Source organism: Mytilus edulis, chromosome 6 (assembly GCF_963676685.1).
Source record: "Mytilus edulis chromosome 6, xbMytEdul2.2, whole genome shotgun sequence".
Taxonomy (NCBI): Eukaryota; Metazoa; Mollusca; class Bivalvia; order Mytilida; family Mytilidae; genus Mytilus; species Mytilus edulis.
In genome coordinates, this window is record NC_092349.1 from 41,644,334 (window position 1) to 41,661,091 (window position 16,758).

Genomic DNA, 16,758 nt, shown 5'->3' on the forward strand with positions numbered 1-16,758 from the left:
GATGTCTCAGATAGTTTATTGAAGATATGAAAATTTGAGACAATGACTTACAAGTACTGATTGGATATAATTTTAAACAAAACAATATTCTGAATAAAGGAAAAAACTGAAAATGACAGCTTCTATCACTGATTCGAAACTTGACTTATGACAGGCTCAAAAACATGGCAAGATTTATCCATTTTTAAGTAAACAATTTTTACCTATAATATTGGTCAGTAGTAGAACAGATACAAATGTTAAAAATTTTCATTTAACATTGCTCAACAAAGACAGCAAATTAAAACACCACCAATATTTTGAAAAAAAAACATAGACATTTATATATGCTATGAAGCAAATCATTATAATAACATTGACTGTCTCACTATAATGAATGTATGATTGATTGTATTTTTAGGAAATGAGTGTAAGAAAAGCTTGTGCTGCCTCAGTTTGAACTTGCTATGCTGGTATCTGATGGTGACATAAGTGTACTGGGAACCAGGTTCGTTCCTGGCAGAAGGTTATTCCAGAACATGGAACTACTTAAATAACATTGTGTTGTTCTGAATATGACATATGGAAGACGTGATTTGATCAGGAGAGTTCTGATTATGACATATGGAAGAAATGATTTGATTCAGGAGATTTTGCTGGACAAAATACAAAGACAAAGCTGTTATATAGCTATATATTTTGTATAATAAAATCAAATGAACATCGTTTGAAATCTTTCATCAATGATAATCTCATTATTTATTATAATTTGTCAAAAAGAAATACTATCAGTGTATCAGTTCAAGTTGTACTAAAGTTTATTTATGTGGCTCCAGTCAGATATCAGTTACAAACTTGACCACCATGGTCAAAATACTCTATTGTCGCCGGCTGAAAAAGATTATCTTTTACACACTCATTTAATTAAAATATGACCAAAAAAAATCTATATAATGACCCACGTAGGACAGAAAATAGAGGAAAGACAAACATGCAATAGTAAGTCACTTACACATTTTATTTATATCATCACACATTTTTGCATTCATATTATGTTATTGGGATGTCTGTTTTGTTGTTTGAAGACATTTGTTTCAAGGACCAACCAAAGTTGTATCAAGCTGCGGCCCACGGAATATTTTATTGTTCCTTGCTACCATCAGACTTACAATGATTAAGTTATATATCACAGACGTTAGGAATTTGTTAAAAAACATTATTTTAGAACACTGTAGCAACCTGAAAAAAAAAAGTAAAATCACAAAAATACTGAACTCAGAGGAAAATCAATTCGGAAAGTCCATAATCACATGGCAAAATCAAATAACAAAACGCATCAAAAACGAATGGACAAGAACTGTCATATTCCTGACTTGGTACAGGCATTTTCAAATGTAGAAAATGGTGGATTGAACCTGGTTTTATAGCTAGCTAAACCTCTCACTTGTATGACAGTCGTATCAAATTCCATTATATTGTCACCGATTAAAACAGAGATGAACCAAAAAATTACATATCTTGTGTTGTTACTTTGGTTCTGTTTGACATTAAAAATTGCCAACAGTAGTGACTAGATTTAAAATTAAGGCTGAGCATATTTAAGACCAATTACAATGTTGCAGGACGGTCTGGGATTATCATTTTACCTCTTTGATATCCTTCAAGCCAATTTCTGAACTTGGCTGAAACCTCAAACAACAGAAAGGTAAGACATGTGGTACATTCAGAGGGAGCTACTGTAATGCTGATTAATCAACTGTCTTGTTTCTGTATTGTTATGGTTTATCCTTATCATTACATCTGGGTGTTCCTGTTGGTTTCTATACAATCAATAACTTAATTGTTTTACTTATTACAAAGCAACAATTCATTTTTTATGAGTAGTTGGTTTGAATTACATATAGATACATTTTACATCTCCGGAGTTTTGTCCCTAAAATGCATTTGAAGTTTTCCTTTTTAGCTGCTTAGCAAAGGGCAGAGTTTGGTTAATCAGGTCTAGTATGCGCTCAACTTGGTCTGTCTTTTTGTTTGTCAATCCATCTGTTCACAAAAAAAAAATGTCAAAGTGTTCTAGGCTTCTATGAAAAAGATTGATTTAACGTGTGGTCATCAGCTTCATAATAATGAGTTTAAGTGTCTATCAATATTTACATCTACAGTTTATCCAATAGTTCTACAACCATACACTTTTTTAATTTGAATTCTGGAACTTTTTGGGTTCTTTCATATGCTGAATCTTACTCAACCTTGTATTGAAATTTTTTATTTTTGGTCCCATTATTAAATTTGTCCACATAAAGGTTCAGACAACAATTCTTCTTGTTCTTTGATATGCTGAATATAAATGTGTATTTAGATCTTTTATTTTGGGCATATTTGGTTTCTACTTGTCACGTTGACTGTAGTAGCTATAAGCGTCAGCCATATTTTAATCAAATATGCTTATGTGTTTTGGAGTGTTGAATGCGCCGCAAATCTACGATGCTTATGTGTTGATGTGTTCGCAAGCAAGTTATACTGTGGATTTGTCTCTTGAGATACAGAACGTGTATAACGTTTAGTCACATTTGTCACATGTTAATGGATGTTAATATAAAAAAGAAAAATCCAATTTCACTGCCTTTAGTACAAGGAAATTTCTGTCAAAGTTTTCTTGGCTTCTATGAATTTAAAATGATTTAATATTTGGTCTGCAGCCTGGTCATGTTTATTTACATTACTCAGCATTTTTTTGCATCTGCAACATTGTACCAGTCATATTTCCGTCAACGTTTTTTTGGCTTTTATATAAGGGAATGATTTGATATTTTGTTTGCAGATTTATAACAATGAGTTGAAGTAAGTAAGCAAATTTTAAATCTGTCGTGTAGCCACTACCTGTTTGCCATTAGTTAAAAGTTTGCAAATGATTTTATATTTGGTCTGCAGCTTGATGTTAATTTGAAGCGAGCAAGCACTTTTTATATACTAAATTTAGTCCTGGTATCTATGATGAGTTTATTTTTAACCTTTGAGTTGTAGAAACATCCTGATGGCCATTGATTGAAGCTTGATAGCCAAACACACATGTACTGACCTGCAGCTTGAAAATGTTGAGATGTATTAATGACTTAACTTACTTACATTTGCCGTGTAGCCACTTCCTGTTAGCAAAATTGTATCACACTCATTGTACAGGGAAACGTTTCAGAAAGTTTTCTTGGTTTCTATGATAGGGAATGATTTAATATTTGGTCTGCCGCTTGATATTGTTGAGTTGTAACAACTAAACAAATTTTACATTTGCCGTGAATAGTTATTAAAGGTACCAGGTTTATAAGTTGATACGCCACGCGCGTGTTTCGTCTTAATAAGACTCACCAGTGACGCTCAGATCAAAATATTTAGAAAGCCAAACAAGTTGAAAGTTGAAGACCATTGAAGACCCAAAATTTAAAAAATAGTCAAATTAGTCTTAGGTAACCTATACCTGGATTAAGAAAATCCTTAGTATTTTGGAAGAATTCATACTTTTGCAAGCAATAAATTTGTAAAAATGACCATAGATTGATATTAATTTAAACACAAAAGTGCCGATTACTGGGCTTGTGTTACCGTCGGGGAGGAAACGTCCACCAGCAGTGTCATCGACTCAGTGGTGTAAATAGTTACATGTATCAAAGGTACCAGCCTTATTATTAATTTTGATACACCAGACGGGCGTTAGTCTACACAAGACTCACCAGTGACGCACAGATCAAAATATTTAGAAATTCCAAAAAGTGGTGCCAAATACGGCCAAGTTAATCCTCTTTATGTTTGCCAAAAGTTTGAAGTTTTACAACCGTACACTGACTCAGTATTCTAGGAATATTTACGTCAATATTTTCTATGAAAGGGAATGATTTGATATTTGGTCTGCAGCTTAACGATGTTGAGGTGAAGTAAGTTATCAATTTATACCTTCTGTGTGTCGATAGTTTGAATTTTTATGACACTCATTGTACGATGAAAATTACAGTTTAAGTTTTCTTTGCTGTCATAAAGGAGAATGGTTCGATATTATGTCTGTATATGAATAGTGTTGAAGTATAATAATAATAATAAAGACTAACCCATTTTTTTTTAAATCTGCCTGTTTGCCGATAGATTAATATTTTACAACGTTCATTGTACAAGGTCACTTTTCGTTAATGGTTTCTCTTTTTTGAAAGGGTATGATTTAATATTTGGTCTGTAGTCTCATCATTGTGTTGATAATTTTGAGCTGAAGCAAGTAAACAAATTTAACATCTGCAGTGTGGCTATTTCCTGTTTGCCGATAGTTTGACGTTTTACAACACGTTAATTTCTGACAAAGTTTTCTGGTATGTTATATGAAAGAGAACCATTTAGTATTTATTCTGCAGTTTGCCAAAATATACGAATTGCAGCTTGAGTTGAAGTGAGTATGCAATTATTACATCTGCAGTGTAGCCACTTTCTGTCTACCTATAGTTTAAAGATTTACAACACAATCAATTTCCAAGAAAAATTTCTTTTAAAAAATGAAAAGTTCCAACAGTAGAATTTTAAGTGTTTTCACTCGTTGTTAAGAAAAGCTTTTATTTGTCTTCAAATCTAATTGAACCCCCCTTTTTTTGACATTCAATGCATTTGAATGGGGACATGTGGTAGAACCCCCCCCCCTTTTTGTCCTGGGCTGGGAACCCCCCTTTTTAAAATGGCTGGATTCGTCCCTGCTTATTTTATTTTTGATGTAGCTTTTCGTTGTTTGTGATATGAAGGAAATAATTTAAGTTGTTTTCATGGGTTTTATTGTGTTATATTTGTAGTGAATATTTTATGAGAGTAATTGTCATCCTTTTTCGATAAGATTTGATGTTGCTATTACGGTTAACATGAAACATAGGAACACATAAATTATAACACTTTTATGTGGTGCAACGTATGACATCATTATATCCTGTAATTTTCCGACTTTGGATATACGCTTAATTCTTTTACCCATTTGACGTAAAGATAATATCAATTTTGTTATTTTACACAACAGGTAAATTGGCCCGAACGTTTTAACATGGAAGGGTGGTGGGGATTAGAAATATTGTCTCATTTAGGTTGTCTTCTGACCCAGTGCTACTGTAAAAATTTGAAACAACACTTTATACATTTCATGCTTGCAATGCTGTTGCCTAGATTTACCTCCACGAGGAACGCTTAAAGCCAAATATTTGAAAGCAATCGGTGTATCAGAACTAAAACGGTTGAAGGTATACATGACATTAAAGTGACCTTTAACATAGCCAAATCCACATAAAACCAACTTTGTCTGAGGGAGTTGAAACCTTAGTTTCTTTAAAATTTCTAAATTTATAGACAGACAGTTTTCAAAAGGTCAAGTACCGAAGTATGCGAAATGTGTTCCAAATTAATCGTACATGACAAGAGTTGGTAGATATGTGGATTGTTGTATTTCATATGGCTTTGTCAAAAACTTTCAAAAGTTGGCAGCTATGTAACAAGTCTTACTATTTTTATGCCCCATTATGATGGGCATTATGTTTTCTGGTCTGTCAGTCCGTCCTGCTTCAAGGTTAAAGTTTATGGTCGAGGTAGTTTTTGATGAAGTTGAAATCCAATCAACTTGAAACTTAGTACACATATGTTCCTTAATGATATAATCTTTCTAATTTTTCTGCCAAATTAAAGATTTTACCTAATCTTCACGGTCCACTCAACATAGCAAATGATTGTACGGATGGGAAATCCATGTACTTATGACACATTCTTGTTTGAAGAAAAAAAAACACCGTCATAACGATAATGGAACAAAGCAGGCTGGGTTAATGGGGCTGCTTTAATGGTAATTCAAGTTACCTTTTATTCACCTTCTTCCGCCTCAGAGCTATCAGCTCTTTGATTGTGTCAGCCCTTTCACAAATCAAACAAGACTGAGTTGAAAATGATGAAATGAAAACATGGGTTTTGTGGCTTTTTATAATCTACAGTATTTATTCCTTTCGTTCAATGCTTATACATATCTTCTTTATTTAATTGTAGAAACAGAAAATAATATCATCAAAGATATCATGATTGAAATTTCATTTTTGTGCCAGACGCGTGCGTGTTTCGTCTTCTAAACACTCATCATTGACGCTCAAATCAAAAATGTTAATGTCCAAAATAAACTACGAAATTGAAGATTGTTGTTCGACTTTATTTCTCTTCTCCTCGTCCATAAATTTTTGGAAATCGTCTCTGAAAAATTTGGTTGAATATAAACAATTAGTTATCATTATTTTGCTCTTTTCGGAACAAGTTGATGTAGTCCAACATGTAAATATTTTTAACATTGTATATATATATATATATATATATATATAATTATCAAAGGAACCAGGATTATAATTTCATACGCCAAACGCGCGTTTCGTCTACATAAGACTCAGCAGACTATATAAAAAAAGTTGTAAAGCCAAACAAGAATAAAATTGAAAAGCATTGAGGACCTAAATTCCAAAAAGTTTTGCCAAATTCGGCTAATGAAATGTATTCCTGGGATAAGAAAATCCTTAGTTTTTCGAAAAATTCACAAAGTTTTGTAACAGAAAATTTATAAAAATGACCATATAATTGATATATATCTTGGTCACAAATTTATCGCTTTCTGTTTAGTATTAAATTTATATTAAGATCCATTTTGTTACATCTTGTGATCAATTTTATTTGGCAATCGCCAATGGCAGTCAGTAGGGTTTAAGAACATTAGTTGTTCGACCTGTTAGTCAAATGCGTTTTGTTTAACTATACTTTTTCACTTTTTTGGTCTTTTGGAAAATGTTGTTTGTGCTGTTTTTATACCCTTCTACAACGAAATTTGTTTTACATGCACACGTATAAAAATTGCGGTTTTTATCCAACGCAATCATAGGTTTGAACGTAATTTTCAATTTAGACTCGTTCGAATCCCGGCGAGGGAAGAACCAAAAATTTGCGAAAGCAAATTTACAGATCTAACATTGTTGGGTTGATGTTTAGACGAGTTGTATATACATTATGTACACAGCCATGTATCACCATCATTGATGGCGATCCGATGGATACATCTGTTGTAGAGTTGTCACTGACTCAGACGTACTTATAAATATAATTATTTTCTGTGACTGTATATTACATTAATTTGTAGGATCCTTTACTATAGATAATTTAGCTGATCTGTAACAATAACATCTTCATGCCTTATATATCATGTACTGTAGTACGCCGCTAGATTAAAACTGACGAGGAAAGGTAACACACGGCCAGCGAAAGCTCTTTTTTTGAGAGCCCAGGTGGTCGTGTGGTCTAGCGGGACGGCTGCAGTGACAGACGATTTGGTGTCACGATATCACAGTAGCATGGGTTCGAATCCCGGCGAGGGAAGAACCAAAAATTTGCGAAAGCAAATTTACAGATCTAACATTGTTGGGTTGATGTTTAGACGAGTTATATATATATATATAATATATATAATATATATATAGTCTATAAGAATCTACCAACCAGTAAACTTACTAGGTATTGGATCATCAAAATTGACAATACTACACTAACAGGAAAAATTATATGAGTCTAAAAGATTTTTAGTGTTTTGTTTTCCATCTATTTATCGGTATTGTTACACAATCTTTTGGACTCATATATATATAATATATATATATAAGAAAATTATTATAAGATAATAACGGTTTCAATGCATCACTTTTTTACTAGTACTTTCACTGCTTCCGCAGATCTTCAGGTAATGTGACTTGTATATAAATAAAACAATTGATTGACGTTAACAATAATTAATTTTCTTATATGTTACCAGCATACGGACTTTACTTAACCTTTTCTTATCTACTTACGTATGTATTGGCATGATAATAATCGGGATTCGAACAACTGAGGATCATTATTAATATGGAGACTACAGCATTTAAAGAATTATCAAGTAAGTTGATATCAATTCATGAAGATTTAAGAGAGCTGATAAATATTTCAAAGACTCAAAAAATTGATGAATCTAAAATCATTGAAACTCTTAAACGAGAACTGAAAATATCTTTCAATATTGTGGATGAACAGCAAGCCGTCAACTCACAAGAACTTTTAATAAAATCCATTATCTCAACGAAAATTAAATGAGAGAAAACAAAATTTCTGGAACTTTCTTAAAAGTCAAAATACTGTAATTATTTACGAAATATGGTTGGGAAAAGAAATGCCAGTAATTCCAAAAAAGTTTAGACCAAAAACCATTGTCGGAGAACACACTGATGACATTTATATTCGCCGCGAGAATGCTATTCGTAATTTTGAGATTGGAAATTAACCTTTTGAAAAATAAAGCTAACAGATATGAACATAACTACAAAAAATTAGATGAAGAAATGTACGAAATTTTTGTTGCAAAATTTAACGCCGAAATCACAGAAAGTATTAACAATTTATGGAGATCTGATTGTGAAAAAAAAGAAATTAAATCTGTACAAATCTGGGAACGGAAACAGCTATGGCTTGAAGAATACGAAGAACATTTAGGTGATTTATTCGTTACTGAAGAAAACACACAGTTTGATAACGAATATAGAAAGAAAACCTTTCCACGGAAAGAAAGGAAAGTACAAAGAAATGATCCCGGAACTTCACACAATACCGACAATAACCTAACAAACCAAGCAGTATTATCACATAGTTCGCACACAAATATCCAGCCCCGGAATAAACCAAAGTATCCTCAAAATCAAAAGCATTATTCTAAACAAACAACAAATGCGAATCAGAATAACTATAATTTAAGATTACGATGAAATCCTGCACCAGATAGAAGACAACAAAATTTTGTAAATGATAATGATACTACATACAAAGGGAAAAACGTACAGAATCATTTTTTAGGACAACGCAGGATGACCGACAAAGGGGGAGGGACAACAGACCGCAGTATACGGAACCAAATTCAATCATCAGTCAACACGAATTACGAGGAGACATTCCCGAAGGAAATAGCCTAACAAACAAGTAACAAATTCACCCTAGAATCATAAACTTGTCGCATAAAAAATTACAATTAAGGGAAATAAATCTTTTAAAAAGAGGATTAAAATTTACACCAACACCTAATGAGGTTTATACACAACTTGGAGCCGACATTGGTGAATTTGGCAGAAGATTGAGGATAAATTATATTTTTTGTGAGGATAATGAAGAAAACGAAGAAGAAGAAGAAAATAAACCACTGGTAAGAAATAAATCAGACTGGATTCAAAAACCAACAAAAGATAAAGATTTAGAAGAAACTATTAAAACATTAAAAACAAATTCACTTACAAGCAATAAAAATGTCAAGGACAATTTAACCCGAGAGGAAAAAACAGCTTTAAAAAATTTAAAATCGGATAAATCAATAATAATAAAAAGAAGCGGATAAAGGTAATGCAGTTGTAATCATGGACCGTGAGTATTACAGAGATAATATTTTAAATATGATACAAGATGAAATGTCTTATGAGGTGACAGATAAAAAATTGGATCGACAAACAAGTACAATGATTAAAAAATTACTAAAGAAACATAAAACGGAATTGTTTGAAGAAGAGATAGATTACATTTCAAATTCAAAATTTTCAGAAAGCTATTTCTATGGTTTACCAAAAATTCACAAAAGTGAGGAAATTTCAAATGCAATATCAGAACAAAACAGTGAATACATCGAACTTTTAACACCGAATGATTTAAAATTTTGACCAATTGTGGGCGGACCCAACAGCGTTACTCAGAATTTAAGCCATTTTATAGACATTGTGCTTAAACCTTTATGTCGTGAAGTTCCAAGTTTTATACGAGACGATTAGGAATTTCTAAATCATCTACCAAAAACTGTTAACCCGAATTCAGAACTCATTACTTTTTATATTGTCTGCAGCCTATACACAACTATCCCTTATGACTTAGGAATTACAGCCGTAAAATATTGGCTAGAAAATACGGAAAACGACATTGAAAACAGATTAACAAAAGAATTTATCCTTGCATCTTTGAAACTTATACTAGAAAGAAATATTTTTTTTACTTTAACGGAACATACTATAGTATCATCAGAAAAAAGGAACGCTATGGGTACTAAAATGGCGCCTTCATATGCCACTTTGGTACTTGGATATTTGGAACAATTATTATACGAAAGATAGAGTCACAAGTACGGAAAGGAATTTGCTATTTACATACGTCAAAACTGGAAACGATTTCTTGACGATTGTTTTATATTTTGGAATTCGGATATATCTGTCTCAGATTTTCATTCGGATTTAAATTCTTTAAATCCATATGTTCGTTTCTCTATTAACAGAAATGTCAGGGAAATGCCGTTTTTGGATATTTTGGTTATTATAACGGAAGACAATAAAATTGTCACAGACATCTTCTCTAAAGACACTGATACACATATGTATTTAAATTTTTACTCAAACCATCCAAAACATGTAAAATTAAATATACCTTTTAATCTAGCGTCAAGAATAATCACTATTACAAGTACAGACATGTTACGCAATAAAAGACTGGAAGAATTAAAAGCGTATTTAAAGAAGCAACACTACCCGGAACAAGTTATACATTACGAAATTCAAAAGGCACTGACAAAAGAACCAATTGTTAGAGAATCACGGCGATCCGAAACTACCGAGGAATCATCGAACAATTTAAACAAAATTATTCCGTTTGTCACAACGTATAATCCGCGAGATCATGACATATTTAGTTTCATGCGACAAATTGAAAAAATTTTACACAAAAGTGAAAGAATGGACAAAGCCTTGCAGAAAAAGAAGATTATCAACAGGAAAAGACAGTCGAAAATTCTGAAACGATATTTAACATCTTCAAAATTTGACTTTAATGAAACTGCCAATTGTAAAAAAAAATCGGCAATGGACATTTGAGCGCATTGACAGGACATTTGAGCGAAAAAAAAGGACGTTTGAGCGCCAAAGTATAGGACATTTGAGCGCCTAAATTTTAGGACATTTGAGCGAAAATAAGAATAAGCGTAGGACATTTGAGCGAAAACAAGTCTTGGATAGAGAATTGTCTTATTGGCAATCATACCACATTTTCTTACGAATATAGTTCATTAAATGAGGAGTTTACCAACAAAAAGATTAAAACATATTTTAATTGTAAAAAACAAAGCACTAAAAACAAAGCACTGTCATAAAACTCGGCAACGGCATTATTTACAAGTCTGTTCGGGCTTGGAACTTATATCCCAGGCTTCTGACATAAAAATCCCTCGTAATTTCCTGCTGGCAGTATTTCGAATGCAAATCCCGGAGATTCTGTTCCTTCTCCTTTTCTGTTCGGCTCTGCGGTGCATCAATGTTCAAACTCCGAATTTTTATGTAAGTCACAGATTGCAATTTGATAATAGTGTCAAGGAAAATATAAATTGATGGATGACTGTGATAGAACTGCTCGTTATAATGGGCATGAAATGATTCGGGCCCATTGTTAGTACGTTTTAACGAGGATGGAACTTCGGCCCAGAGATGAGGGGGAAATAACGATTCATCTGTTATATAAGTATCAGTCAGGTAATCTGCAAATTCTATACAAGGCTTGTCGTTAGGTACAACGTCCATAAAATCTTCTACGAAACAGTCGGCTACTTCGTCTGGAGCTAAAAAGGCTATCCCAAAAATCCCTTTAAGCCATTTACTAATGTCTGAATCAAGCTCTTTGTATTGTTGACTAAGTCCAACTTTCTGGATTTTTCGCCACCAGGCTTGGCCTAAGTGAAACCTACAGCATTTGATCTCTATAGACGGGAAAAAATCCTTCATAACTTTCATTACCCGTTCTTCAAAATCGACGTGTACTGCTTTCGGTTGAAGTGTGTGACCTTGATCGGAACATAGCTTGACAATTGAGGAAAAGCAATTCACGTAAATTTCTTCAGACTTTCCAGGAAGTAAGCAGAATACAAGAGGGACATAATTTCCTTTGTTATAGCCATGAATAGTATATAACTGTTTAAAGAACTTTGGGCAATATTTGTAAGTACCATCCATAAAAATTTCCGGCACACTGCATAAACATTCAAGATTGGTTGGACACGTAAGAATAATTATACCAGTTTGTTCATCATTAAACTGCACAAAATTTTCAAATTTATTTGACTGAATATTAATCTTCTTTAATGATTGGTGTGTTTCCTCTCTAGATTTAGGAAGTGCAGGGTGAGATTTACGCCTCTTTCTATATATAGCCTTTGAAACGCTGCCAATGTCTTCAGACTTTAGATTTGCTTCATCCATGTTCTGTAACTCTGTACGGATAATTTTTGAAGGACGTTGAGCAATATCATCATCCGCTTTTCTTTTTGATCGTACCCGCAGCAAGTGACGTTCATTGTCACGATCACTGGTATCATGGTTATGAGTATTTTTCTGTTGAATTATAACGGTTCCGGTACAATCCGTCCTCAGTCTTGCTTTGCAACCTTTTGCCTGAAAAATATTGAAAGGACAAATACAATTGAAGTGTTTAAATGCTTTTTCATTTGCTATTGCAAGACATAAAAATAAGATGTAGTATGAAATGAAATGAAATGAAATTCATAACATGTTTAGAATGGGAACACCACAGACATTTATGTGTTTAGCTTCTAAACATTTTCCTAAACATGTTTAGGCTCTAAGCACAATTTTTACAGTGTATTGTATGAATATTGTAAAGTGCCTAGAAAATCAACCTAACAATGTTATATAGGTTACAGTACGACCTTCAACATGGAGCCTTGATACCTAACCCTATATGTGGTAGCTTATATTCAAATGTGTTAAAAAATTAATCTAAAGGAGGTATAAGATAGACATATAATGATATAGATATAAATCAAAATTAAAAGAAGTTATGGAAGTTGAAGCGTAACAGACGAACAAGTAGTTTACATTAACATTAAATTTGTAAAAAAAGGTACTTACTGTACATCTCCAGGATATTTCTTCTCCTTTTAGTGTTTTGTCCACTCTATATCGGAAACTGTCACAAACAAGGCTTCTTTTTCCCTTATTAGTCTCGGTCAAAATAATATCCATTTTAACACGTACATGTATTATTAGTATTAAGATTTCAAGTGCCAAGGGACATTTCACTTAATAGATATATATATAAGAATTTTAGAACAAAGAAAATTTGCATAGCCAATGAATTATAGTAGAATTGATTGGTAAATAGAGATCAACTTAGGATTTCACTTACATAAACAGAACCGGTCGAATTACTCGGGTGTGAAATAAAATAAAAAATATTTATAACTAAATCTTACTTTTTTTTCTTACTTTTAAAAAAAAATCTTAATTCGTGTAAAATTATCAGGGAAAATTTCGCTCAAATGTCCTGTCTGAAAACTCAGGTAAGGTTAATATCCCGGCGCTCAAATGTCCTATGAAGTCGGCGCTCAAATGACCCTATGTGCTTTTTTCTTTTTCGCTCAAATGTCCTATGCCCAAAATTTGATGAATACATATTGACATGTTCCTTGTACAAATTGTTGATGCATATTGAAATATCATAGTTGAATAAACAATTTTATTTATTTATTGACACTGATATTTGACATCTCATCCAGAATTCCACAGATTTTAAATATTTTCCTAATTTTAACTTTTTGGATTTTTTTCTTACATTTTTCAATACATCACTATATTTTTTTCTACATATCCATAATATATACTGTTTAATTTCCCATAATAAACATCCCAATTAAACCGGTGCAGAATCTTTATATAATTCAGAAAAGTTTTTGATCATTCCCATTATTATATTCAAAATAGATATCCTCATATATATTGAGGATATAACATATGTAATATATTTGATGATTTGAGGCTGACTTGAATAACCATTCATGAAATGTCACGGATGTAAAACATTAAAATAAATTTGAAACACTAATATAAACCAGATGCTCCGCAGGGCGCAGCTTTATACGACCGCAGAGGTCGAACCCTGAACGGTTGGGGATAGTATGGACACAACATTCAAACTGGATACAGCTCTGAATTTGGATTGTGATTAAATAGTTGACACAGCATAGGTTTCTGACACAGAATGAATGTGGTCTAATGAACTTAAAATGTTTTTGTTTTGCTTTTGAGCAATTCACTATGCTGTTCTAATGGAGTTTTCAACAAAAACTACTCATTTAAATACAGCATAAAATATAAAATGTCATACAGTCATCATTTAAGTTGATTTAACTACTATTCTGGACAAAAAAAGATAACTCCAATGCAACATTTTATATTGGCAAATTTCCAATGAAGTTCATTAAACTAAAGTTTTTGGCAAATTTCCAATGGAATTTATTAATAACAACGTTTTTGGCAAATTTCCAATATACTTAAGAGCAGTTTAGATGAGCTATTAAAATGAGTTTCAATTACTAACCTTACACTGCTTTTAAATTATGTTTTGTACTTAAGTAATTGTCCGTTAACCTGGAAACCATTTTCCCCTCTTTTTTGCACCTTATTCCTTAACAGTTTGAGCCATAACTTCGAAAGACAATTCTTACCACCCCTTTGTGGTATTCCAATATTCTTAATCTAAATACATGGTTAGATTCATCATATCAAAGAACCCCAAGAATTCAATTTTTGACGAAATTAAATAAAGTTCAATTTTGGACCCTTTAGACCTCAATGTGGACCGATTTGATAACCGGTCCTAAATATTAAAAATCTAAATACATGGTTAGATTCAGCATATTGAAGAACCCCATATATTGAATTTTTATTGAAATCAAACAAAGTTTAATTTTGGACCCCGATTTGGACCAACTTGAAAACTGGGCCCATAATAAATAAAACTAAGTACATGTTTAGATTCAGCATATCAAAGAACCCCAAGAATTCAGCATATTGAAGAATCCCATTTATTGAATTTTTGATGAAATCAAACAAAGTTTAATTTTTGACCCTTTTGGCCCCTAATTCGTTAGGACAAAAACTCCCAAAATCAATCCAAACCTTTTTTTTTGTGGTCATAAATTTTGTGTTAAAATTTCATAGATTTCTATTAACTTATACTAAAGTTATTGTGCAAAAACCAAGAAAAATGTTTATTTTGGGACCTGTTTTCGGCCCCTAATTCCTCCTTCCTTTTGTGGTCATAGACCTTATGTTAAAATTTCATAGATTTCTGTTTACTTATTCTAAAGTTATTGTGCGAAAACCAAGAGAAATACTTATTTGGGCCCTTTCTTGCCCCTAATTCCTAAACTGTTGGGACCAAAACACCCAAAATCAATCCCAACCTTCCTTTCATGGTCATAAACCCTGTGTTTAAGTTTCATAGATTTCTATTTACTTTTATTTAAGTTAGAGTGCGAAAACCAAATGTCTTCGGACGACGACGACGCCAACGTGATACCGATATACGACCAATTTTATATCAATTTTTGCGGTCGTATAAAAAGGAGATGTACGTGAATGATTGTCAATGAGACGAATATTTTTCCACCAGAAGTCATATATGACGAAGATATATACAGCTACTTTTGCATAGGTACTATTTCTGTACTGAAAATCTGTAGTACTGGAAATTTACTTCTAATATTTAGTACTATTTCTTTACTTTAGAATTATTGTAATATTTAGGTACTTGTATTTTCCAGTACTTGATTTGTACTTAAAATATTGCTACAAAAATGATACCAAAAATGATCACAGTATTCCATATTAAACATCATAACTTTAAGAGATTTAAAATAGACAAACTTTCAAAATGCTGAAAATATGACCGTGCAACCACAAATCTGTAGTACTTAAATTTCAAGTACAAATCAAGTACTGTAAAATACAAGTACCTAAATATTACAATAATTCTTAAGTAACAAAATAGTACTGAATATTTAATTAGTAGATTTCCAGTACTACAGATTTTTGGTACAGAAATAGTACCTATGCAAAAGTAGCTGTGTAGTATTTATCTGCACCCAGGATATGAAGGTATAATGCTCATATACATCGAAGTCTATATGACCGTAGCAATATTTGACACGTTTCGTTGTCAATACTTCGAATTTGATTATAGGCCTTCCAGCTGTTTAGATTAGACGAGGCTTGTGTTGACGTAATGCACATCGGTTGTATCAAAGTCGGAAATATTAAATGGTTTTGATTACCCTTTAACGAACGAACCATTGTTATATATTTTGTCATTTGAAAGGTTTGACTGTTAGCTTCATGGTATTTAAATCATGGTTACTTAAGTCAGCCGGAGTTCATCAAATATTTTTTCAAAATTTTCCGCTGGTTCCATCAGATTAGATTTTATTCATCTTGCATGTGTGTCTTGCTCTCTTAGATTCAGAGACCAATGAACGATTTACTGAAAACATTTATAAAATCAGGTTCAATCCACAATTTTCTACATTTGAAAATGCATGTACCAAGTCAGGAATATGACAGTCGTTGTCCATTCGTTTGATGTGTTTTATCATTTAATTTTGCCATTTGATTAGTGACTTCCGTTCTGAAATTTCTCGGAGTTAAGTATTTTTGTGATTTTACTTTTTATGTTGTAAACCGCAAACATCCTTCAAAACGATTATTCATGGATATAGATATATATATATATATATATATATATATATATATATATATATATCTAGTACATTCTATTCCTGTTTAACCTAGTAAGTTATATTTCAAACGTAAAGTTTACAATATCAATAATGATTTTTTTAAGATAGACATAAGCAGCAAT

General features: G+C 32.2%; 2 protein-coding genes across 9 annotated transcripts in view; one reads left to right on the plus strand and one right to left on the minus strand.

Annotated features, from left to right (window-relative positions):
• Positions 1-734, plus strand: part of LOC139527666 (mediator of RNA polymerase II transcription subunit 15-like) — a 114,385-nt gene extending 113,651 nt beyond the window's left edge. For all 8 annotated transcript variants that reach the window (XM_071323230.1, XM_071323231.1, XM_071323232.1 and 5 more), the window contains one exon: positions 401-734. In XM_071323230.1, coding sequence (XP_071179331.1) covers positions 401-439 — 39 coding nt within the window. In that variant the 3' untranslated portion in view covers positions 440-734. The remainder of the gene's footprint in view (positions 1-400) is intronic.
• Positions 735-11,177: 10,443 nt separating this feature from the next.
• On the minus strand, positions 11,178-13,217 carry LOC139527648 (uncharacterized). Its single transcript, XM_071323183.1, has 2 exons — positions 12,969-13,217; positions 11,178-12,491 (listed from the first exon to the last, which is right to left on the minus strand). Exons 1-2 carry the CDS (start codon positions 13,080-13,082, stop codon positions 11,220-11,222), a joined length of 1,386 nt encoding a protein of 461 aa, XP_071179284.1. The 5' UTR covers positions 13,083-13,217; the 3' UTR covers positions 11,178-11,219.
• Positions 13,218-16,758: the final 3,541 nt, after the last annotated feature.